The 25,177-nt window shown below is 48.9% G+C and overlaps 2 protein-coding genes across 2 annotated transcripts in view; one reads left to right on the top strand and one right to left on the bottom strand.

Moving 5' to 3' along the window:
• LOC141050280 (rho guanine nucleotide exchange factor 19-like) overlaps positions 1 to 1,606 on the top strand; it is a 17,371-nt gene extending 15,765 nt beyond the window's left edge. Inside the window, exons 13-16 of the mRNA XM_073547169.1 lie at positions 81 to 227; positions 326 to 411; positions 487 to 591; positions 687 to 1,606. Coding sequence (XP_073403270.1) covers positions 81 to 227; positions 326 to 411; positions 487 to 591; positions 687 to 835 — 487 coding nt within the window. The 3' untranslated portion in view covers positions 836 to 1,606. The remainder of the gene's footprint in view (positions 1 to 80; positions 228 to 325; positions 412 to 486; positions 592 to 686) is intronic.
• Positions 1,607 to 8,381: 6,775 nt separating this feature from the next.
• Positions 8,382 to 25,177, bottom strand: part of PLOD3 (procollagen-lysine,2-oxoglutarate 5-dioxygenase 3) — a 32,359-nt gene continuing 15,563 nt past the window's right edge. Inside the window, exons 9-19 of the mRNA XM_073547166.1 lie at positions 23,594 to 23,725; positions 21,713 to 21,834; positions 21,536 to 21,640; positions 21,180 to 21,305; positions 20,942 to 21,083; positions 20,760 to 20,873; positions 19,175 to 19,240; positions 18,995 to 19,099; positions 10,126 to 10,272; positions 9,931 to 10,056; positions 8,382 to 8,938 (exon numbers count right to left, since the gene is read on the bottom strand). Coding sequence (XP_073403267.1) covers positions 8,783 to 8,938; positions 9,931 to 10,056; positions 10,126 to 10,272; positions 18,995 to 19,099; positions 19,175 to 19,240; positions 20,760 to 20,873; positions 20,942 to 21,083; positions 21,180 to 21,305; positions 21,536 to 21,640; positions 21,713 to 21,834; positions 23,594 to 23,725 — 1,341 coding nt within the window. The 3' untranslated portion in view covers positions 8,382 to 8,782. The remainder of the gene's footprint in view (positions 8,939 to 9,930; positions 10,057 to 10,125; positions 10,273 to 18,994; positions 19,100 to 19,174; positions 19,241 to 20,759; positions 20,874 to 20,941; positions 21,084 to 21,179; positions 21,306 to 21,535; positions 21,641 to 21,712; positions 21,835 to 23,593; positions 23,726 to 25,177) is intronic.

Genomic DNA, 25,177 nt, shown 5'->3' with positions numbered 1-25,177 from the left:
GCCCCCATGGTCTCGGCTCTGGCGCCCTCGCTCTTCCTCTCTCGTCATCGTGCACTTGATGTGTCCATCTTTCCCTCCAGCTCAGACAGACACGTTGTCCTGGATTACGCTCACCGCTCCCTGGTCCAGCTCCAGTCCTGTCCCACCATGGAGAACAGCTTCTTCCTCACCTTACTGGAGAATCACCAGAGAAAGACGTGTGATCGGCTCTTCAAGGCGCCGAGCCAGTGAGTGACTCCTCCCCCTGCAGGAAGGTTTTTCATAGCCCCTCCCCCTGTAGGGTGTTACTGTGGAGTTGTTGATCTCACCTGCTGTGTCCTCCTAGGTCGGACTTGCATCGGTGGGCGGCTGTCTTCCCCAGTAAGAGCAGTGATGGCTCCTCGGGCAGTGACACGATATACGAGGACTGGGGTGAGTTGTGCCCTCTGCTCGGTGGCTATGTGGTGATTACGCTCTGGTGGTGACCCCGTTCTCCTCTGCCCTCAGATTGTCCTCAGGTGCATTGTGTAGAGCAGTACACCGCCACTCAGGCTGACGAGTTGACGCTGGAGCCTGCCGACATCATCAATGTCCTGCGCAAGACTTGTGAAGGTGTGGGGGCTGTGTCTGGATGCGGGGGCTCGCCTGCGGAGCTGACACCCTAAAGCGTAGCGTGTCTGGTATGACTGCTTCTCCTCTCTTCTCAGGTTGGTACGAGGGCATCCGCCTCTGCGATGGGAAGAAGGGCTGGTTCCCCTCCCGCTACGTCCAGGAGATCACCAATGAGCATGTGCGGAGGAGGAACCTGCGCGAGCGCTACCGCGTCCTGCAGGCCGCCCGCCAGCTGGTCACCTGACCCTGACAGCCTTCTGCGGAGCAGCGGATTCAGGTGTGGTTGGAGGAGGCACGCGGGGGCAGCGATGGCGGCGGGGTCGCTGCTGACTTCTGAGATTTTATATTTGTTGGGAGCGACACCAGGACTGAGGGCAAAACTGGCGCGGACACCACAAGTCCCAGCACTGCCTGGATCCTGTCGTGTGTGGACACTAGATGGTGCCTCCTACTGCCAAATCCTGGTGTAACGTCACTAATGTCTGAGAATTGAGCACAAGTGTCTGCTATTCAGCCTCCTTATGTATGATGAGTTATGGTCCCCATCATCCAGCAAATCCAAGCCAAAATCTCCCCCGTGAGGACCTGAACTGTGGAGCCCCCAAGTGTCTGCCGTTGTCAGCCATTGTAGGGGGTTAAATGCAGGTGTCTCGGGACTCTGGGTGTGTGCAGCGTCATGGCTGACGTGGCTGGCCCTGGATGATTGGCTGTTCTTCTGCCCGGACGTCTGCATGATCTACTGCCAAGACGCCGTCTGCCCCGAGGGCCGTGGACTGTGACGTGTAGGAGACCCTTCATGTCTGTGGACCATGGTCTTGTGTATGGTTGCACGTTGCACAGACTTTGCGGTGACCGCCGCCTTTTCGGGCCTGTCACATTTTATCATGGAGGGCTAACCGCCGAGCACACGAAGGATTCTGGGGTGGTCCGGCCCCATTCCAGGGGCGCAGGGAAGTATTTGTGTTGTACTGTCCGCCTTGTGCCTGTAATATCGAGTAAAACATTTCTGTTGTGATCGTGTGGTGGCGTTTCCTCCTCGTGCAGACGTAACTTGAGGCAGTCTCATCTGCCAACGGCTCCCGGAGAGTCATTCTCTGATAGCAGGTGCTGATGCCCTCCACATGGTGGCTAATTGCAGGGCAAAGCATGGTGGACATGTCCTTTACAGAGCAGGATCTAATTGCCCACATTTGCGTCTGTACTTCGGGTTTTTGTTAGATACTGAGTTTATATAACAGATGCGGAGATGTAAACTGGCGGGAGAGACGTCACACGATACGCTCAAGAACGGCCCTCAGAAGGGATGGAGGAAGGCACACAGGTGGTGCTCAGCGTCTGGAGAAACCCTCCGAGAACGGCCCTCAGAAGGGATGGAGGAAGGCAGAGGTGGTGCTCAGCGTCTGGAGAAACCCTCCGAGAACGGCCCTCAGAAGGGATGGAGGAAGGCACACAGGTGGTGCTCAGCGTCTGGAGAAACCCTCCGAGAACGGCCCTCAGAAGGGATGGAGGAAGGCACACAGGTGGTGCTCAGCGTCTGGAGAAACCCTCCGAGAACGGCCCTCAGAAGGGATGGAGGAAGGCACACAGGTGGTGCTCAGCGTCTGGAGAAACCCTCCGAGAACGTCCCTCAGAAGGGATGGAGGAAGGCACACAGGTGGTGCTCAGCGTCTGGAGAAACCCTCCGAGAACGGCCCTCAGAAGGGATGGAGGAAGGCACACAGGTGGTTCTCAGCGTCTGGAGAAACCCTCCGAGAACGGCCCTCAGAAGGGATGGAGGAAGGCAGAGGTGGTGCTCCGCGTCTGGAGAAACCCTCCGAGAACGGCCCTCAGAAGGGATGGAGGAAGGCACACAGGTGGTGCTCAGCGTCTGGAGCACCCCGCCAAGAACGGCCCTCAGAAGGGATGGAGGAAGGCACACAGGTGGTGCTCAGCATCTGGAGAAACCTGCCATGAACGGCCCTCCGAAGGGATGGAGGAAGGCACACAGGTGGTGCTCAGTACCTAGTGAAACTCGTCGAGAATGCCTCTAAGAAGGCATGATGGTTGGGACAGAGGTGGTGCTCAGCGTCCAATGAAACCTGCCGAGTGGCTCTCAAAAGGGATGGAGGAAGGCACAGAGGAGGTACGCAGTGTCTGGAGAACCCCACTGAGAGCGGCTCTCAGAAGGCATGAAGGTAGGCGCAGAGGTGGTGTATAACTCTACGGGGGGCCCCTGACCCCCCACAGAGGTGGTGTATTTTCTATGGGGAGCCCTTGACCCCCACAGAGGTGGTGTATTACTCTACGGGGGGGGCCCTGACACCCACAGAGGTGGTTTATTACTCTATGGGGGGCCCTGACCCCCACAGAGGTGGTGTATTACTCTATGGGGGGGCCCTGACCCCCCCACAGAGGTGATGTATTACTCTATGGGGGGGCCCCTGATCCCCACAGAGGTGGTGTATATATACGGGGAGCCCCTGACCCCCACAGAGGTGGTGTATTACTCTATGGGGGGCCCTGACCCCCACAGAGGTGGTTTATTACTCTACAGAGGGCTCCTGACCCCCACAGAGGTGGTGTAATACTCTACGGGGGGTTGCCCTGACCCCACAGAGGTAGTGTATTACTCTACGGGGGGCTCCTGACCCCACAGAGGTGGTGTATTACTATAAGGGGGGCTCCTGACCCCCACAGAGGTGGTGTATTACTCTACGGGGGGCCCCTGACCCCACAGAGGTGATGTATTACTCTACGGGGGGGGGGACCCCTGACCCCCACAGAGGTGTATTACTCGAAGGGGGGCTCCTGACCCCACAGAGGTGATGTATTACTCTACGGGGGGGGGCCCTGACCCCCACAGAGGTGGTGTATTATTCTACGGGGGGGCTCCTCACTCCTACAGAGGTGGTGTATTACTCTACTGGGGCTCCTGACCCCCACAGAGGTGGTGTACTAATCTATGGGGGGCCCCTGACCCCCACAGAGGTGGTGTATTATTCTATGGGGGGGCTCCTGACTCCTACAGAGGTGGTGTATTACTCTATGGGGGGGCCCTGACCCCCACAGAGGTGGTGTATTACTCTACGGGGGGCTCCAGACCCCCACAGAGGTGATGTATTACTCTACGGGGGGGGGCCCTGACCCTCACAGAGGTGGTGTATTATTGTATGGGGGGGGCACCTGACTCCTACAGAGGTGGTGTATTACTCTACGGGGGGCACCTGACCCCCCACAGAGGTGGTGTATTACTCTACGGGGGGCACCTGACCCCCCACAGAGGTGGTGTATTACTATACGGGGGGCCCCTGACCCCACAGAGGTGGTGTATTACTCTACGGGGGGACTCCTGACCCCCACAGAGGTGGTGTATTACTCTACGGGGGGCCCCTGACCCCCACAGAGGTGGTGTATTACTCTACGGGGGGCCCCTGACCCCACAGAGGTGGTGTATTACTCTACGGGGGGGCTCCTGACCCCCACCGAGGTGGTGTATAAATACGGGGAGCCCCTGACCCCACAAAGATGGTGTATTACTCTACGGGGAGCCCCTGACCGGTGTATTTCTCTATGGGGAGCTCCTGACCCCCACAGAGGTGGTGTATTATTCTACGGGGGGCTCCTGACTCCTACAGAGGTGGTGTATTTTCTATGGGGAGCCCTTGACCCCCCACAGAGGTGGTGTATTACTCTACGGGGGGCCCTGACCCCCACAGAGGTGGTGTATTACTCTACGGTGGACTCCTGACCCCCACAGAGGTGGTGTATTACTCTACGGGGGCACCTGACTCCGACAGAGGTGGTGTATTACTCCACAGAGGTGGCGTATTACTCTATGGGGAGCCCCTGACCCCCACAGAGGTGGTGTTACTCTATGGTGGGCTCCTGACCCCCCACTGAGGTGTATAATTATAGGGGGCTCCTTACCGGACCTTAGCCTCCAGACAGGTGGTGCACCCAGTAGTGTTCAAAATTATAGCATTGTCTGCGTTTGTCTTTTGTACTGTTTTTTGTGGATTTCTCATTCCTGTGAATCACTGACCTGACGTTTCGTTGTTACCCACATCGATGCTGCATGGAGGGGTCACCACCTTCTGGCTTCCGTTACCGGTTTTTCCAGCCCCGGATGCTTTGACTGTATCTCAGTTTTTTGGCATTTGTTGGCTTTGCCTCAGAATCGGCATTTTTGATGTGGGGGTGGGGTGGGGGGACAAGTGTCTTATCGGATTAAGGTCTGGGGATCGGGCCGACCGCTCCATAACCTCAAGTTAGTGGGACTGGAACCAAGATTTTGCTGGTTTCCTGATGTGTTTAGGGTCGTTGTCTTGGTGAAACCCCCATTTCAGGACATGTCCTCTTCAGTGTAAGGTAACACGACCTCTTCGAGAAACTTACTATATGGAAACTGGTCCGTGATCCCTGGTGTGCGGTAAATAGACCGGCACCACAGTAAGAGAAACATGCCCATATCAGGATGCTTCCACCATGCTTCACTGTCTGCAGAGTTTGGGGGTCGTCTGATAAACTGTGGGCGGTCCTTGGACCCAAAAATGAACAATTTACTTTCATCAGTCCACAGAATGTTTCTCCATTCCTCTTTAGGCCAGTTCATGTGTTCTGTGGCACATTCTATCCTCTTCCGTACATGGCTTTGTCAGTGGGACAATGCGGGGACTTCTTGGTAAGAGATCAGCATCACACCGGCGTCTTCTGTCACAGGTGACGCGTCGTGGTCTGTGATCATCTTGGAGCCGATCACAGGTAATGTGAGACTGTGATCATTCTGGAGCCGATCACAGGTAATGTGAGACTGTCTGTGATCATCCTGGAGCCGATCACTGGTAGCGTGAGACTGTCTGTGATCATCCTGGAGCCGATCACAGGTAACGTGAGACTGTCTGTGATCATCCTAGAGCAGATCACAGGTAACGCGAGACCGTCTGTGATCATCCTAGAGCAGATCACAGGTAACGCGAGACCGTCTGTGATCATCCTAGAGCAGATCACAGGTAACGCGAGACCGTCTGTGATCATCCTGGTGCCGATCACAGGTAACGCGAGACTGTCTGTGATCATCCTGGAGCCGATCACTGGTAACGTGAGACTGTCTGTGATCACTGGTAACGTGAGACTGTCTGTGATCACTGGTAACGTGAGACTGTCTGTGATCACTGGTAACGTGAGACTGTCTGTGATCACTGGTAACGTGAGACCGTCTGTGTTCATCCTGGAGCCGATCACTGGTAACGTGAGACTGTCTGTGTTCATCCTGGAGCCGATCACTGGTAACGTGAGACTGTCTGTGATCACTGGTAACGCGAGACCGTCTGTGTTCATCCTGGAGCCGATCACGGGTAACGTGAGACTGTCTGTGATCACTGGTAATGTGAGACTGTCTGTGATCACTGGTAACGTGAGACCGTCTGTGTTCATCCTGGAGCCGATCACTGGTAACGTGAGACTGTCTGTGATCACTGGTAACGTGAGACCGTCTGTGTTCATCCTGGAGCCGATCACTGGTAATGTTAACGTGAGACCGTCTGTGTTCATCCTGGAGCCGATCACGGGTAACGTGAGACTGTGTGATCATCCTTGGCCATTCTTCCGTCCATTAGAATGGTCGTCTTCCGCGTCTCTCCGGTTTCCATTGTAAATCACTGGAGATCATGGCAGCTGATCAGCCGATCATTGTCCGCTCTTCTCCAATCAGCGTTTGGTGCTTTTCTGAACAATGTCTCCAACGCCCCATATTTCTCAGGCTTTCCAGGAGAAATGGATGTACGTGTCCTGGCTTCTCACCCCACAGAAGTGCTGTATAGCTACGGGCTCCCCTAGAGGTGGCATATAACTCTGCGGGTCTCCTTTGGCCAGACCACTGCCCCGTACAGAGGGTTATGACTGCTCGCATCATGAAGCGTTACGATTCTCTTCATTACTTATCCAGAGCCGTTTTCTGGCGACGATCACCTTCCATACTGACGTCAGTGAGCTCACGGCCCGAGCAGCGGAGACTCCACCATCCGCCACACGAATGGCACCAGTGAGACAATTGGGCTACAGTTAGAGAAATGGCCACAAGGTGGCAACAGCCGCTAATAGTGGACCTGGGAAGCTGATAACAGAGACAATAGTGCGCTATTATACACACAGGCACGTACAGGACCAAATGCTAAAAGACACACAGTACAGGGCTGAGCAAAAGTTTTAGGCAGGTGTGGAACAAATGCCAGATAATGGAGGCTCCAGATGTCCGTGTTTGGGCTCACTCCCACTTGCAATGAAAATCAGATTGCATTCGCCGATTGTTATTCTAGGATTGTGTGATCGCCTGCAGCATGCTGCGATTGTATGCATTCACCAGTAGAAGTGAACGGGTGCAAGAAGTGAAATCGCACGGCACTCGGACCATGCAACTCCGATTTCTACATAGCCATGGCCCTGCCACCTACAGTAAAATCAGTGTGACCCGCCCTGATACGTACAGGTCAGACACAAATATTGCAGGGCGTGTGTGCCTTATTGTACAAATTACTTTCTGAAAAAACTGGCAAGGGATCCCCTAACTTTCTATTAACCAGCGGAGGAAAAGCGGACAGCTGAGGGCTGCTTTTTATAGCTTGGGAAGGGGCTAATACCCATGGAGCTTTACTGGTTATTAAAATGGAGGACATTTCCACTCCCCCCCCCCCCCCCCACCCAAAAAAAAAGATTACCTAGGGTCTCCCTATATTTGATAACCAGCAAAGGCAAGGCAGACAGATGTGGGCTGATATTAACAGACTCAGAAGGGGCCATGGATATTGGCCCCCTCCCAGACTAATAACATCAGCTCTCAGTCGCCCCAGAAAAGGCAAATCTTTAAGATGTGCCAATTCTGGTACTTAGCCTTGCTCTTTTCACTTGCCCTAGCAAATGGGGTCATAATTGGGAGGGGCTTGATGTCACCTTTGTACTGTCAGGTGACATCAGGCCCCGAGGTTAGTAATGGAGAGGTGGCACGTCATCGCCCAGTCCACTGAAGCCAATGTCTCCTGTAACAATATAATAAACAATAATATTCCTCACCTTCCTGTAGAGAAGATGATCCAATTGTCTGGTGCCGCCTCCAACTCTGCTACATGTAAATGGCAGGGTGCGGGATACGACCATACAGCCTGCTGTCCAGCAGACACTGTGCTGAGCGTGCTTGCTCAGCGCTTCGCAGTGAACTCCTGTCGCCTTCCTGACGGCATCAGGAATGTGAGAAAGTTCTTATGCTGATGGTGCCGTCAGAGAGGTCCTGGGATTTCACGGCCAATGAACTCGGCCTCAATCACTGACGTGAAAGCGAGCGCCGCGCGATAAGTACTAATGTGAAAGGAGTTCACCCCGAGGCGCTGAGCAAGCACACACAGCTCAGTGTCTGCTGGCTGGCAGGCTGTATAGTCACAGCATGCAGCTACCCGCCACCTTCTGCTAGGTCATTTCTACAGTCAGAAATAGCTTTGTGTGGGATGAAAACTGGGCAAGGGACAGCTATACTCTGCTACAACGGTGAGGTTGTGGAAGACAGTGTCTATATCACAAGTCCTACACCAGAGCAAGCCTGAGCACAAGACAGGAGGTTGTTATCCTGTATCAGCGAGGCGTAATCCAGCCAAAGATGTCACAGCTGAGCAGCAGCGACTGGAGGGACCAGCGACGCCGTCTACTATGCGGAGATGGTAGCGGAAGTCTCGTCCTCCGCAGTCTTCCTCCCCCATACACATGTAATATCTAAGTATCGCTTTCCCAAGGCTTCCTCCAGTGGTCACAGCAGATATTACACCAGATACCAGAATTATTTTTTATTGCACAATTTCAGTTTTCATTTAAAATATTTCTATTAAAAAAAGTAAAAAAAAAAATACAATTTTGGCAGCGAATAATTTAAAGCGTTTTGTACAAAAGCGGCGAATGCTCTTTATAAAGCGTCTCGGCGCGGCGACCTCTAGCTCCATCTCTAGCTCCTGAGGGTCTGGTAACATGAAGGCAGCGTGGGATGAAGATCAGCGGCAACACCATAGTGATGGCGCCGCGCACAACTCCGCTATGGTGGTGGAGAGAGCGCACCGGGGAAAGATGAGAATCATCTGCTGATGACTGCCCCTTAGTGGCAGAGACGGTGCGGCCGCCGTGTTTGGCGTCAGACGGCCCCCTCTGCTCAGTGTCCTACACGGGAGTCGTCCTAGGGTCAAGGATCCACGAATGACACCATGATGTAGCGCGTCCCCCGGGTGGTGGGCAGCCCCTCGTGGTAATGCGTCAGCCGCCCCGGGTGGATGAAGGACCAGCCCTTCCGAGGAGACTCCACGTGGCAGTTGTAGCGGATAAATCTGCAGCCACCGCCCTGCGGAGGAAGAGCCGCCACGTTAGTGCCCCAGCGCCAACTATGGAAACCTGGCTGAGCAGAAATCCCTCCCGTCCTGGTCTGTGCCTGACAATACCAGCGGCCAAGAGACCCTACCAGGCCAAAATGCCCCCCATTACCCACCGGGCACACAAAGGACCCCGCGACACCCCCATTACCCACCGGACACAAAAAGGACCCCGTGACACCCCCATTACCCACCGGGCACAAAAAGGACCCCGCGACACCCCCATTACCCACCGGGCACACAAAGGACCCCGCGACACCCCCATTACCCACCGGGCACACAAAGGACCCCGCGACACCCCCATTACCCACCGGGCACACAAAGGACCCCGCGACATCCCCATTACCCACCGGGCACACAAAGGACCCCGCGACATCCCCATTACCCACCGGGCACACAAAGGACCCCGCGACATCCCCATTACCCACCGGCCCCAAAAGGACCCCACGACACCCCCATTACCCGCCGGGCACACAAAGGACCCCGCGACACCCCCATTACCCGCCGGGCACACAAAGGACCCCGCGACACCCCCATTACCCGCCGGGCACACAAAGGATCCCGCTACACCCCCATTACCCACCGGGCACACAAAGGACCCCGCGACATCCCCATTACCCACCGGGCACACAAAGGACCCCGCGACATCCCCATTACCCACCGGGCACACAAAGGACCCCGCGACATCCCCATTACCCACCGGGCACACAAAGGACCCCGCGACACCCCCATTACCCACCGGGCACACAAAGGACCCCGCGACATCCCCATTACCCACCGGGCACACAAAGGACCCCGCGACATCCCCATTACCCACCGGGCACACAAAGGACCCCGCGACACCCCCATTACCCACCGGGCACACAAAGGACCCCGCGACACCCCCATTACCCACCGGGCACACAAAGGACCCCGCGACACCCCCATTACCCACCGGGCACACGACTGGTCACATGCCACCCACCTCATAGTCGATGTCTTTACTGTTGAGGGCGATGTTGATGGTGAAGGTGGAGGAGTCGTGGTGCGGGCGCAGGGACGGCTGCTCGTCCGGCCGGTACCGCACTATGAAGTTCAGGAACGCCTTGGCCTGACAAGAAGATGGTGGTCAGCACAGGCGACGGAAGTGACGACGCGATGGTGAGGAGGGCGTTGTTACCTTGGTGTAGTATCCGGGGAACAGCTTTTCGGTGACGGGCGCGATGTAATCCTTCAGGAACTTCAACCATTCCTCCTGGTAACCGACCTGCGTCATGTGGATGTCCACAGTGGGAACGCTCTCGTAACCGCCGGCCAGACGCTTATCCTGCGAGAGGACGGGTTATAATGTACGGACTACTACAGGCTCATTATTGTTATCCCCGCGGTATATTACAGGCTCATTATTATTATCCCCGCGGTATATTACAGGCTCATTATTGTTATCCCCGCGGTATATTACAGGCTCATTATTATTATCCCCGCGGTATATTACAGGCTCATTATTATTATCCCCGCGGTATATTACAGGCTCATTATTATTATTCTCGCGGTATATTACAGGCTCATTATTATTATTATCCCCGCAGTATATTACAGACTCATTATTATTATTCTCGTGGTATATTACAGGCTCATTATTATTATTCTCGCGGTATATTACAGGCTCATTATTATTATTATCCCCGCAGTATATTACAGGCTCATTATTATTATTATCCCAGCAGTATATTACAGGCTCATTATTATTATTCTCGCGGTATATTACAGGCTCATTATTATTATTCTCGCGGTATATTACAGGCTCATTATTATCCACGCGGTATATTACAGGCTCATTATTATTATTCCCGCGGTATATTACAGGCTCATTATTATTATTCCCGCGGTATATTACTGGCTCATTATTATTATTCTTGCGGTATATTACAGGCTCATTATTATTATTCTCGCGGTATATTACAGGCTCATTATTACTATTCTCGCGGTATATTACAGGCTCATTATTATTATTCTCGTGGTATATTACAAGCTCATTATTATTATCCCCGCGGTATATTACAGGCTCATTATTATTCTCGCGGTATATTACAAGCTCATTATTATTATTCTCGCGGTATATTACAGGCTCATTATTATTATTCTCGCGGTATATTACAGGCTCATTATTATTATTCTCGCGGTATATTACAGGCTCATTATTATTATTCTCGCGGTATATTACAGGATCATTATTATTATTCTCGCGGTATATTACAGGCTCATTATTATTCTCGCGGTATATTACAGGCTCATTATTATTATTCTCGCGGTATATTACAGGCTCATTATTATTATTCTCGCGGTATATTACAGGCTCATTATTATTCTCGCGGTATATTACAGGCTCATTATTACTATTCTCGCGGTATATTACAGGCTCATTATTATTATTCTCGCGGTATATTACAGCCTCATTATTATTACCGCGGTATATTACAGGCTCATGATTATTATTCCCACGGTATATTATAGGCTCATTATTATTCTCGCGGTATATTACAGGCTCATGATTATTATTCCCACGGTATATTATAGGCTTATTATTATTCCCGCAGTATATTACAGGCTCATTATTGTTATCCCCGCGGTATATTACAGGCTCATTATTATTATTACCGCGGTATATTACAGGCTCATTATTATTATTACCGCGGTATATTACAGGCTCATTATTATTATTACCGCGGTATATTACAGGCTCATTATTATTATTCTCGCGGTATATTACAAGCTCATTATTATTATCCCCACGGTATATTACAGGCTCATTATTATTATCCCCGCGGTATATTACAGGCTCATTATTATTCTCGCGGTATATTACAAGCTCATTATTATTATCCCCGCGGTATATTACAGGCTCATTATTATTATTCTCGCGGTATATTACAAGCTCATTATTATTATTCTCACGGTATATTACAAGCTCATTATTATTATTCCCGCGGTATATTACAGCCTCATTATTATCATTCTCGCGGTATATTACAGGCTCATTATTATTATTCTCGCGGTATATTACAGGCTCATTATTATTATTCTCGCGGTATATTACAGGCTCATTATTATTATTCTCGCGGTATATTACAGGATCATTATTATTACTCTCGGTATATTACAAGCTCATTATTATTATTCTCGCGGTATATTACAGGCTCATTATTATTATTCTCGCGGTATATTACAGGCTCATTATTATTCTCGCGGTATATTACAAGCTCATTATTATTATTCTCGCGGTATATTACAGGCTCATTATTACTATTCTCGCGGTATATTACAGGCTCATTATTATTATTCTCGCGGTATATTACAGCCTCATTATTATTACCGCGGTATATTACAGGCTCATGATTATTATTCCCACGGTATATTATAGGCTCATTATTATTCTCGCGGTATATTACAGGCTCATGATTATTATTCCCACGGTATATTAAAGGCTTATTATTATTCTCGCGGTACATTACAGGCTCATGATTATTATTCCCACGGTATATTATAGGCTTATTATTATTCCCGCAGTATATCACAGGCTCATTATTGTTATCCCCGCGGTATATTACAGGCTCATTATTATTATTACCGCGGTATTTTACAGGCTCATTATTATTATTACCGCGGTATATTACAGGCTCATTATTATTATTCTTGCGGTATATTACAGGCTCATTATTATTATTCTTGCGGTATATTACAGGCTCATTATTATTATTCTCGCGGTATATTACAGGCTCATTATTATTATTCTCACGGTATATTACAGGCTCATTATTATTATTCCCGCGGTATATTACAGGCTCATTATTACTATTCTCGCTGTATATTACAGGCTCATTATTATTATTACCGCGGTATATTACAGGCTCATTATTATTATTCCCGTCGTATATTAGAGGCTCATGATTATTATTACCACGGTATATTATAGGCTTATTATTATTCTCGCGGTATATTACAGGCTCATTATTATTATTCCCGCAGTATATTACAGGCTCATTATTTTTATTCCCGCGGTATTATTCTTGTGGTATATTACAGGCTCATTATTGCTATTCCCGCGTTATATTACAGGCTAATTATTATTATTACTGCGGTATATTACAGGCTCATTATTATTATTACCGCGGTATATTACAGGCTCATTATTATTCTCGCGGTATATTACAGGCTCATTATTATTATTCCCGCGGTATATTACAGGCTCATTATTACTATTCTCGCGGTATATTACAGGCTCATTATTATTATTACCGCGGTATATTACAGGCTCATTATTATTAATCTCGTGGTATATTACAGGCTCATTATTATTAATCTTGCGGTATATTACAGGCTCATTATTATTATTCTCGCGGTATATTACAGGCTCATTATTATTCCCGCGGTATATTACAGCCTCATTATTATTATTCTCGTGGTATATTACAGGCTCATTATTATTATTCTCGCGGTATATTACAAGCTCATTATTATTAATCTCGCGGAATATTACAGGCTCATTATTATTATTCCTGCGGTATATTACAGGCTCATTATTATTATTCTCGCGGTATATTACAAGCTCATTATTATTATTCTCGCGGTATATTACAGGCTCATTATTATTATTCTCGCGGTATATTACAGGATAATTATTATTCTCGCGGTATATTACAGCCTCATTATTATTATTCTCGCGGTATATTACAAGCTCATTATTATTATTCTCGCGGTATATTACAGCCTCATTATTATTATTCTCGCGATATATTACAAGCTCATTATTATTCCCGCGGTATATTACAGCCTCATTATTATTATTCTCTCGGTATATTACAGGCTCATTATTATTATTCTCGCGGTATATTACAGGCTCATTATTATTATTCTCTCGGTATATTACAAGCTCATTACTATTATTCTCGCGGTATATTACAGCCTCATTATTATTATTCTCGCGGTATATTACAGGATCATTATTATTACTCCCGGTATATTACAGGCTGATTATTATTATTCCCGCGGTATATTACAGGCTCATTATTATTCCTGCGGTATATTACAGGCTCATTATTATTATTCTCGCGGTATATTACAGGCTCATTATTATTATTCCCGCGGTATATTACAGGCTCATTATTATTAATCTTGCGGTATATTACAGGCTCATTATTATTATTCTCGCGGTATATTACAGCCTCATTATTATTATTACTGCGGTATATTACAGGCTCATTATTATTAATCTCGCGGTATATTACAGGCTCATTATTGTTATCCCCGCGGTATATTACAGGCTCATTATTATTATTCTCGCGGTATATTACAAGCTCATTATTATTATTCCCGCGGTATATTACAGGCTCATTATTATTATTCTTGCGGTATATTACAGGCTCATTATTGCTATTCCCGCGTTATATTACAGGCTCATTATTATTATTCCCGCGGTATATTACAGGCTCATTATTATTATTCTCACGGTTTATTACAGGCTCATTATTATTATTCCCGCGGTATATTACAGGCTCATTATTGTTACTATTATTTCCGCGGTACATTACAGGCTCATTATTATCCCCGCCGTATATTACAGGCTCATTAATATTATTACCGCGGTATATTACAGGCTCATCATTATTCTCGCGGTATATTACAGGCTTATTATTATTATTCTTGCGGTATATTACAGGCTCATTATTATTATTCTCGCAGTGTATTACAGGCTCATTATTATTATTCTCGCGGTATATTACAGGCTCATTATTATCCACGCGGTATAGTACAGACTCATTATTATTCCCGTGGTATATTACAGGCTCATGATTATTATTCCCACGGTATATTATAGGCTTATTATTATTCTTGCGGTATATTACAGGCTCATGATTATTATTCTCTCGGTATATTACAGGCTCATTATTATTATTCCCGCAGTATATTACAGGCTCATTATTTTTATTCCCGCGGTATTATTATTCTTGCAGTATATTACAGGCTCATTATTGCTATTCCTGCGTTATATTACAGGCTAATTATTATTATTACCGCGGTATATTACAGGCTATTATTATTACCGCGGTATATTACAGGCTCATTATTATTATTCTTGCGGTATATTACAGGCTCAGTATTATTATTCCCGCAGTATATTACAGGCTCATTATTACTATTCTCGCGGTATATTACAGGCTCATTATTATTATTACCGCGGTATATTACAGGCTCATTATTATTATTACCGCGGTATATTACAGGCTCATTATTATCCCCGCGGTATATTACAGGCTCATTATTATTATTCCCGTCGTATATTACATGCTCATTAATATTATTATTATTCCCGCGGTATATTACAGGCTCATGATTATTATTCCCACGGTATATTACAGGCTCATTATTACTATTCTCGCGGTATATTACAGGCTCATTATTATTATTACCGCGGTATATTACAGGCTCATTATTATTATCCCCGCGGTATATTACAGGCTCATTATTATTATTCCCGTCGTATATTACATGCTCATTAATATTATTATTATTATTCCCGCGGTATATTACAGGCTCATGATTATTATTCCCACGGTATATTATAGGCTTATTATTATTCTCGCGGTATATTACAGGCTCATTATTTTTATTCCCACGGTATTATTATTCTTGCGGTATATTACAGGCTCATTATTGCTATTCCCGCGTTATATTACAGGCTAATTATTATTATTACCGTGGTATATTACAGGCTCATTATTATTATTACCGCGGTATATTACAGGCCCATTATTATTATTCTTGCGGTATATTACAGGCTCATTATTATTATTACCGCGGTATATTACAGGCTCATTATTATTAATCTCGCGGTATATTACAGGCTCATTATTATTATTAATCTTGCGGTATATTACAGGCTCATTATTATTATTCTCGCGGTATATTACAGGCTCATTATTATTATTCCCGCGGTATATTACAGGCTCATTATTATTATTCTCGCGGTATATTACAGGCTCATTATTGCTATTCCCGCGGTATATTACAGGCTCATTATTATTATCCCCGCGGTATATTACAGGCTGATTATTATTCTTGCGGTATATTACAGGCTGATTATTATCCCCGCGGTATATTACAGGCTGATTATTATCCCCGCGGTATATTACAGGCTCATTATTATTATCCCCGCGGTATATTACAGGCTCATTATTATTATTCTCACGGTATATTACATAGGCTCATTATTATTATCCCCGCGGTATATTACAGGCTCATTATTATTATTCCCGAGGTATATTACAGGCTCATTATTATTATTCCCGCGGTATATTACAGGCTCATTATTATTATTCCCGCGGTATATTACAGGCTCATTATTATTATCCCCGCGGTATATTACAGGCTCATTATTATTATTCCCGAGGTATATTACAGGCTCATTATTATTATTCCCGCGGTATATTACAGGCTCATTATTATTATCCCCGCGGTATATTACAGGCTCATGATTATTATTCCCATGGTATATTATAGGCTTATTATTATTCTCGCGGTATATTACAGGCTCATTATTGCTATTCCCGCGTTATATTACAGGCTAATTATTATTATTACCGCGGTATATTACAGGCTCATTATTATTATTCTTGCGGTATATTACAGGCTCATTATTATTATTACCGCGGTATATTACAGGCTCATTATTATTAATCTCGCGGTATATTACAGGCTCATTATTATTATTAATCTTGCGGTATATTACAGGCTAATTATTATTATTCTCGTGGTATATTACAGGCTCATTATTATTATTCCCGAGGTATATTACAGGCTCATTATTATTATTCCCGCGGTATATTACAGGCTCATTATTATTATCCCCGCGGTATATTACAGGCTCATTATTATTATTCCCGAGGTATATTACAGGCTCATTATTATTATTCCCGCGGTATATTACAGGCTCATTATTATTATCCCCGCGGTATATTACAGGCTCATGATTATTATTCCCATGGTATATTATAGGCTTATTATTATTCTCGCGGTATATTACAGGCTCATTATTGCTATTCCCGCGTTATATTACAGGCTATTATTATTACCGCGGTATATTACAGGCTCATTATTATTATTCTTGCGGTATATTACAGGCTCATTATTATTATTACCGCGGTATATTACAGGCTCATTATTATTAATCTCGCGGTATATTACAGGCTCATTATTATTATTAATCTTGCGGTATATTACAGGCTAATTATTATTATTCTCGTGGTATATTACAGGCTCATTATTATTATTCCCGCGGTATATTACAGGCTCATTATTATTATTACCACGGTATATTACAGGCCCATTATTATTATTCTTGCGGTATATTACAGGCTCATTATTATTATTACCGCGGTATATTACAGGCTCATTATTATTAATCTCGCGGTATATTACAGGCTCATTATTATTATTAATCTTGCGGTATATTACAGGCTCATTATTATTATTCTCGTGGTATATTACAGGCTCATTATTATTATTCCCGCGGTATATTACAGGCTCATTATTATTATTCTCGCGGTATATTACAGGCTCATTATTGCTATTCCCGCGGTATATTACAGGCTCATTATTATTATCCCCGCGGTATATTACAGGCTGATTATTATTCTTGCGGTATATTACAGGCTCATTATTATTATCCCCGCGGTATATTACAGGCTGATTATTATCCCCGCGGTATATTACAGGCTCATTATTATTATCCCCGCGGTATATTACAGGCTCATTATTATTATCCCCGCGGTATATTACAGGCTCATTATTATTATTCTCGCGGTATATTGCATAGGCTCATTATTATTATCCTCGCGGTATATTACAGGCTCATTATTATTATCCCCGCGGGATATTACAGGCTCATTATTATTATTCCCGCGGTATATTACAGGCTCATTATTATTATTCCCGCGGTATATTACAGGCTCATTATTATTATCCCCGCGGTATATTACAGGCTCATTATTATTATTCCCGAGGTATATTACAGGTTCATTATTATTATTCCCGCGGTATATTACAGGCTCATTATTATTATTCCCGCGGTATATTACAGGCTCATTATTATTATGCTCGCGGTATATTACAGGCTCATTACTATTATTCCCGCGGTATATTACAGGCTGATTATTATTATTCTTGCGGTATATTACAGGCTCATTATTATTATTCCCGAGGTATATTACAGGCTCATTATTATTATTACCGCGGTATATTACAGTCTCATTATTATTATCCCCGCGGTATATTACAGGCTCATTATTATTCCCGCGGTATATTCCAGGCTCATTATTATTATTACCGCGGTATATTACAGGCTCATTATTATTATTCCCGCGGTATATTCCAGGCTCATTATTATTATTACCGCGGTATATTACAGGCTCATTATTATTATTCCCGCGGTATATTACAGGCTCATTATTATTATTACCGCGGTATATTACAGGCTCATTATTATTATTACCTCGGTATATTACAGGCTCATTATTATTATTCCCGCGTTATATTCCAGGCTCATTATTATTATTCCCGCGGTATATTCCAGGCTCATTATTACCGCGGTATATTATAGGCTCATTATTATTATTCCCTCGGTATATTCCAGGCTCATTATTATTATTACCGCGGTATATTACAGGCTCATTATTAATATTACCGCGGTATATTACAGGCTCATTATTATTATTCCCGCGGTATATTACAGGCTCATTATTATTATCTCCGCGGTATATTTCAGGCTCATTATTATTATCTCCGCGGTATATTTCAGGCTCATTATTATTATCTCCGCGGTATATTCCAGGCTCATTATTATTATCACCGCGGTATATTACAGGCTCATTATTATTATTCCCGCGGTATATTACAGGCTCATTATTATTATCTCCGCGGTATATTTCAGGCTCATTATTATTATCTCCGCGGTATATTACAGGCTCATTATTATTATCCCCGCGTCTCGTTACCTCGTTTTTGCCCCCGGACCAGCGGCCGAAATTTTCCATTTCCTCCACAAACTCGTCGCACATGACTTCCTTGAAGATGGGGAACCAGTAGACGTCCGGACAGGGCTGCGGAGAGAGACACCTTGTCACACCCCACCCCCACACATGGCGCCATCCCACCCCCGGCCGCCACCATGTTACCTGCTGATAGTAATCCTCCTCAAAGATCCGGGAGTAATTCTCATGGATGTATTTCTCCTTCCAGTCCTGGCGAGATAAAACAATGTAACTGCTGGGGGAGGGACCACAAAGTAGGGGAGGAGCTAAAATGGAGGAGCAACATAGAAGAGGCGCTGAAAGAGTAAGGGCGGAGCTCGATCTGAGGGTGGAGCTCCGTGACAGGCTAGATCTGGGGGAGGAACATTGAGAATGGGGAGGGGCAGCGAGAGTGAGGAGGAGTAGCGAGAATGTGGAGGGGAAGTGAGAGTGGGGAGGGGCAGTGAGAATGGAGAGGGGCAGAGAGAATGGGGAGGAGAAGAGAGAATGGGGAGGGGCAGAGAGAATGGGGAAGGGCAGTGAGAATGGGGAGGGGCAGAGAGAATGGAGAGGGGCAGAGAGAATGGAGAGGAGCAGAGAGAATGGGGAGGGGCAGAGAGAATGGGGAAGGGCAGAGAGAATGGAGAGGAAAAGAGAGAATCGGGAGGGGCAGAGAGTGGGGAGGGGCAGTGAGCATGGGGAGGGGCAGAGAGAATGGGGAAGGGCAGTGAGAATGGAGAAGGGCAGAGAGAATGGGGAGGGGCAGAGAGAATGGGGAGGGGCAGAGAGAATGGGGAGGGTGTTGCGAGTTCATTTTTCCCTTCACCATTGAGGTCTGATGAACTCCCTCCTCTGGTGAAGGAAGGTAGTGAGGCTGATTACTAAACACCTGGGCAGCTAGATGATGACTGGGTGGCTGGAATTGAGGACTGGATATAAGGCTGCCGACGCCCTTCTTCCTGGCTGGGGCTTTCCTGCTGGATTCTTGGAGACCAGTCTGATTCCTGCGTCTCAAAGCTAAGTTTTTCTGCTCTTCTTTGTACTCTTCAGTTTTGTTTTGCCTTGTTTTTTGGGAGTTCTGCCATCCCCGGCCGGGGGTGAGCTGAATTCAATTTTTGTCTCTGATCTGTTGATCTTTTGCTCTGTCTTCAGAATATACCTGAGTGCTGATATAGTCTTTTGAAGCCTAGCGACTTCAGGGCCTGTTTTTCCTATCAGTCGGTTGGCTCATTTTGATAGGGTTTTTGCGGATGGCAGACAGCAGCTTTCCTATCCTGTCCTATGTAGTTAACTTGGGCCCCATCATTTGCTCAACCTATCTTTCTATCTGTGTTAGTGTTTTCATCTTGCTTCACCGTCATTATATGTTGGGGGCTGCCTATTGCTTTGGGGTCTGCTCTGGGGAAGTTTAGTTTTTCCCCTTTCTGTCTTTAGGCTATGTAGCTCTCCGGCTGTGATTGAGGGGTCTAGGGCACTGCTAGTTGTTGTGGATAGGTTCGGGGTCTGCAATCTGATAGCAGCCAACCGCTCTGGTTTTTCTGGACTTAGCTGGTATTTTGTTTTTTCCTCCTTCGGTGACTCATCATAACAGGAGGGGCAGAGAGCGTGGGGAGGGGCAGCGAGAGTGAGGAGCAGCAGCGAGAGTGGGGAGGAGCAGCAGCGAGAGTGGGGAGGAGCAGCAGCGAGAGTGGGGAGGAGCAGCAGCGAGAGTGGGGAGGAGCAGCAGCGAGAGTGGGGAGGGGATTCTTACCACAGGGTTTTCAAAGATTTGCCACAAGTCGCTGTGCAGTCGGGAGGTGTTGTACTTGGACGTGGAGATCAGACGACCAAAGTCGTCGCGATTACTGATGTGCAGGAAGACGCTCTGCAGAGGACAGAAGAGGCGTCACCCGGGAATCACCACCCTCATCACCCCCACACGCTGTCACCTACCTTATCCCTCACACTCTTACAGAAAGACATATCCGAGTCGACTCCTGACAACGTGAAGACATTCCTGGGCGACAGCTCTCGCCGAATCGTCTCCCCCGAAATGAGATAAGAGTGGGCGATGTACGGGACGTTCCACACCCCACTGCAAGGCAGACAGGTGTGAGCAGGCCCGCCCCTGGAGGGTGATGGGTTAATCATGCACACTGTCCCCGCCCACTGCAGGGCGCCAGTCACTCACATCCGCTTGCCCTGCACAATATCCACGTAGTCCTCAGAACGGGCGTAGTACCCCTCCGGGCTGAGCGCCCCCCAGAAGTTGGACCACAGTTTGCCACTGCGAGACACCATGGGGGCGATGACTTTCCTGCAGAGAGAGGACAGTGTCAGGTCACATGTCCGCAGAGCCCCTCACCACTGACTGTAGGGCGGCCCCCTCCCCTGACTATAGAATGAGCCCCTCTCCACTGACTGTAGGGTGAGCCCCTCCCCTCTGACTGTAGAATAAGCCCTTCCCCACTGACTGTAGAATAAGCCCCTCCCCACTAACTGTAGAATAAGCCCCTCCCCACTGATGGTAGGGCGGCCGTCACTGACCGCTTCTCCTGGATCAGGATGTACAGGGTGTCGGGGTTGGTCAGCACCACGTCGGCATCCAGACTGAAGTAGGAGTCGCAGGTGTCGTCCTGCCGGCACAGGTCCCTGCCACACACAGTGAGTGAGACGGGGTCAGCGCACTGCGCCCCCCAGACCAGGCTCCGCCACCGTACTTACATGCCCATGTCTCGGGCCTCCCCCTGGCTCAGCCCTTCCTCAGGACCCACCACCTTCACGGCCGGGAACTCCTCCTTGTGGTTCTCAAAGAAGTTCTGGATGTGCTGCTCATGGTAAACTTCCTGCGGGCGAGAAACCGCGCGGGGGCGTACCGTCATGCCACTAACAGGGGGCACACTGCGCAATACCCCGCTAATGGGTGAGGGAACAGAGTAATACCCCGCTAATGGGGGAGGGCACCGGGTAATACCCCACTAATGGGGGAGCGCCCCGGGCAATACCCCGCTAATGGGGGGAGGGAACAGAGTAATACCCCACTAATGGGGGAGAGCACCGGGCAATACCCCACTAATGGGGGAGGGCACCGGGTAATACCCCACTAATGGGGGAGGGCACCGGGTAATACCCCACTAATGGGGGAGAGCACCGGGTAATACCCCACTAATGGGGGAGAGCACCGGGTAATACCCCACTAATGGGGGAAAGCACCGGGCAATACCCCACTAATGGGGGAGGGCACCGGGCAATACCCCGCTAATGGAGGGCACCGGGTAATACCCCGCTAATGGGGGAGGGCACCGGGTAATACCCCGCTAATGAGGGAGGGCACCGGGTAATACCCCGCTAATGAGGGAGGGCACCGGGCAATACCCCACTAATGGGGGAGAGCACCGGGCAATACCCCACTAATGGGGGAGGGCACCGGGTAATACCCCACTAATGAGGGAGGGCACCGGGCAATACCCCACTAATGAGGGAGGGCACCGGGTAATACCCCACTAATGAGGGAGGGCACCGGGCAATACCCCACTAATGAGGGAGGGCACCGGGTAATACCCCACTAATGGGGGAGAGCACCGGGTAATACCCCGCTAATGGGGGAGAGCACCGGGTAATACCCCGCTAATGGGGGGAGGGAACAGAGTAATACTCTGCTAATGGGGGAGTGCACCGGGTAATTCACCACTAATGAGGGAGGGCACCGGGTAATACCCCGCTAATGAGGGAGGGCACCCGGTAATACCCCGCTAATGAGGGAGGGCACCGGGTAATACCCCGCTAATGAGGGAGGGCACCGGGTAATACCCCGCTGATGAGGGAGGGCACCGGGTAATACCCCGCTAATGAGGGAGGGAACAGAGTTATACCCCGCCAATGGGGGAGGGCATCAGTTAATACCCCACTAATGAGGGAGGGCACCGGGTAATACCCCGCTAATGAGGGAGGGCACCGGGTAATACCCCGCTAATGAGGGAGGACACCGGGTAATACCCCGCTAATGGGGGAGGGCACCGGGTAATACCCCGCTAATGGGGGAGGGAACAGAGTAATACCCCGCCAATGGGGGAGGGCACCAGTTAATACCCCACTAATGAGGGAGGGCACCGGGTAATACCCAACTAATGAGGGAGGGCACTGGGTAATACCCCACTAATGAGGGCACCGGGTAATACCCCGCCAATGGGGGAGGGCACCGGGTAATACCCCGCTAGTGGGGGAGGGAACAGAGTAATACCCCACCAATGGGGGAGGGCACCAGTTAATACCCCACTAATGAGGGAGGGCACCGGGTAATACCCCACTAATGAGGGCACCGGGTAATACCCCGCCAATGGGGGAGGGCACCGGGTAATACCCCACTAATGGGGGAGGGCACCGGGTAATACCCCGGTAATGAGGGAGGGCACCGGGTAATACCCCGCTAGTGGGGGAGGGCACCGGGTAATACCCCACTAATGAGGGACGGCACCGGGTAATACCCCACTAATTGAGAGCGCCCCAGGGAATGCCCTGCTAGGGGGGCACTGAGTAATGATGGGGCAGGAGGCGGGTATCTGTGGGCACTGGACCTCTGGGGGGCGCTGTCCTGGGGACACTCACACTGTTGTGGATGTAGAGGGACAGTCGGTCTCGCGGGTAGTTTATGGTCATCAGTCGCTCCAGGAACTGCGGCAGGAACGGCGTCGGCTGCTCAATGAACACGGCCAGGAGAACCCGAGGCAGATCCTCGTCCTGCGGGAGACATCACGGGTCACTCCTCAGCCCCGGAGCGGGCGTGCTCTGCTGCAGTGCATTGTGGGAGAGGTCACCGCAGGGGTAGGGTTATATCCCACAATGCAATACTCTACAGAGCAGGACATGGGAGCGCTGCTCTGGAAGACAGAATGTAGCAGCAGAATAGTGACAGCAGCTCTGGAGGTGACTAGAGAATAAGACATGATGTAACAGCAGAATAGTGACAGCAGCTCTGGAGGTGACTGGAGAATAAGACATGATGTAACAGCAGAATAGTGAGTGCAGCTCTGGAGGTGACTGGAGAATAAGACATGATGTAACAGCAGAATAGTGAGTGCAGCTCTGGAGGTGACTGGAGGATAGAGCACGCCCAGGAAGAGGAGGAGCATCTGTGCTGAGCATCTGCAGGCTAGGGCCTTGCTAAGCTCCTGGGAAGGGAGGTTTTTTCCTGCAAGGACTTTCCATCTGCCCCCTTCCCAGGAAAGAGGACTTTCCCTGGGACTGAGCGCCGGGGCTGTGCCCCTGGCTCCCACCCTCCGGCAAGCCAGCTGGGGGTGGGGGGCCTCAGCACCATCCGGAGGCCAGGGTGCAGCCAGCCAGTCCCAGGGAGATGGGGAAGAGACGGAGCCAGGAGAGAGGGGGTCGCAGGACCCAGGAGCCCCGGGACACCGGGCCCCCCGAAGCTGGTACCGTGGCGGCTCCTCCTCCCGGAGGAGTGGCGGCCCAGAGCAGAGGTGCAGTGGCAGAGCTCCCCAACATCTGGGGCTCCAGAGCTGAGGGAGAGCCATCCACCATCTACGCCTCCCGCATCCATGCGCACCTCTGCGAATATGAGGAGGCCACCAAACAGCTGAGAAAACTCCGGGAGGAGTTAAGGGGAGCACGAGCGGTGGCTAAGAACCGGCTCCCCGCCTCGAGACGAGCTGAGGTCTCCGCCACGGTGGAGAGGCTGAAGGGGGCTATCAGGGCCTTGGAGGAGATACGAGCGGCTATCCTGAGTGGGAGCGGCCCCTTTGCAGAGAAACTGAAAAACGATGACCGGTTTAGAGCCATGACCGGAGGGTCTCCTGGGGGGTCGGGAGGCCCCTGCCAGGTGGAGGGCCAAGAGGAGGAGGAGGATGGCGGAACATCTACGCCTGCCCCACCTGAAGGCCTGGTGAGCAACAACACCCAGGTAACATGCAGCGGGGTGGCCCCTGAGCAAGTGGCTCTCCCACCGGACTCCAGTTACTCGGAGGAAAGTGGGGGCGAGGGGGAGGCTGGTGGGAGTGGGGACAGTAGTAGTGAGGGGGGCTGCCTCGTCCTACAACAGGTGAGGCAGATCGAGTCCCCAGAGCGGTTTGGCACACTGCTCTTTGGGGATGAGGTCTGCCCTGAGGACGAGGCAACCGGAAAGAGGAAAAAGAAAAAAAACAAGCGCAAGCCAAAAAACACCGTGGCTGACAAACT

This window comes from Dendrobates tinctorius, unplaced genomic scaffold, assembly GCF_039654945.1.
Source record: "Dendrobates tinctorius isolate UK_male_01 unplaced genomic scaffold, ASM3965494v1 ptg000151l, whole genome shotgun sequence".
NCBI classification, from domain to species: Eukaryota; Metazoa; Chordata; class Amphibia; order Anura; family Dendrobatidae; genus Dendrobates; species Dendrobates tinctorius.
Note: the sequence above shows the minus strand (reverse complement) of the source record. Positions and strands in the feature narration are given on the sequence as shown.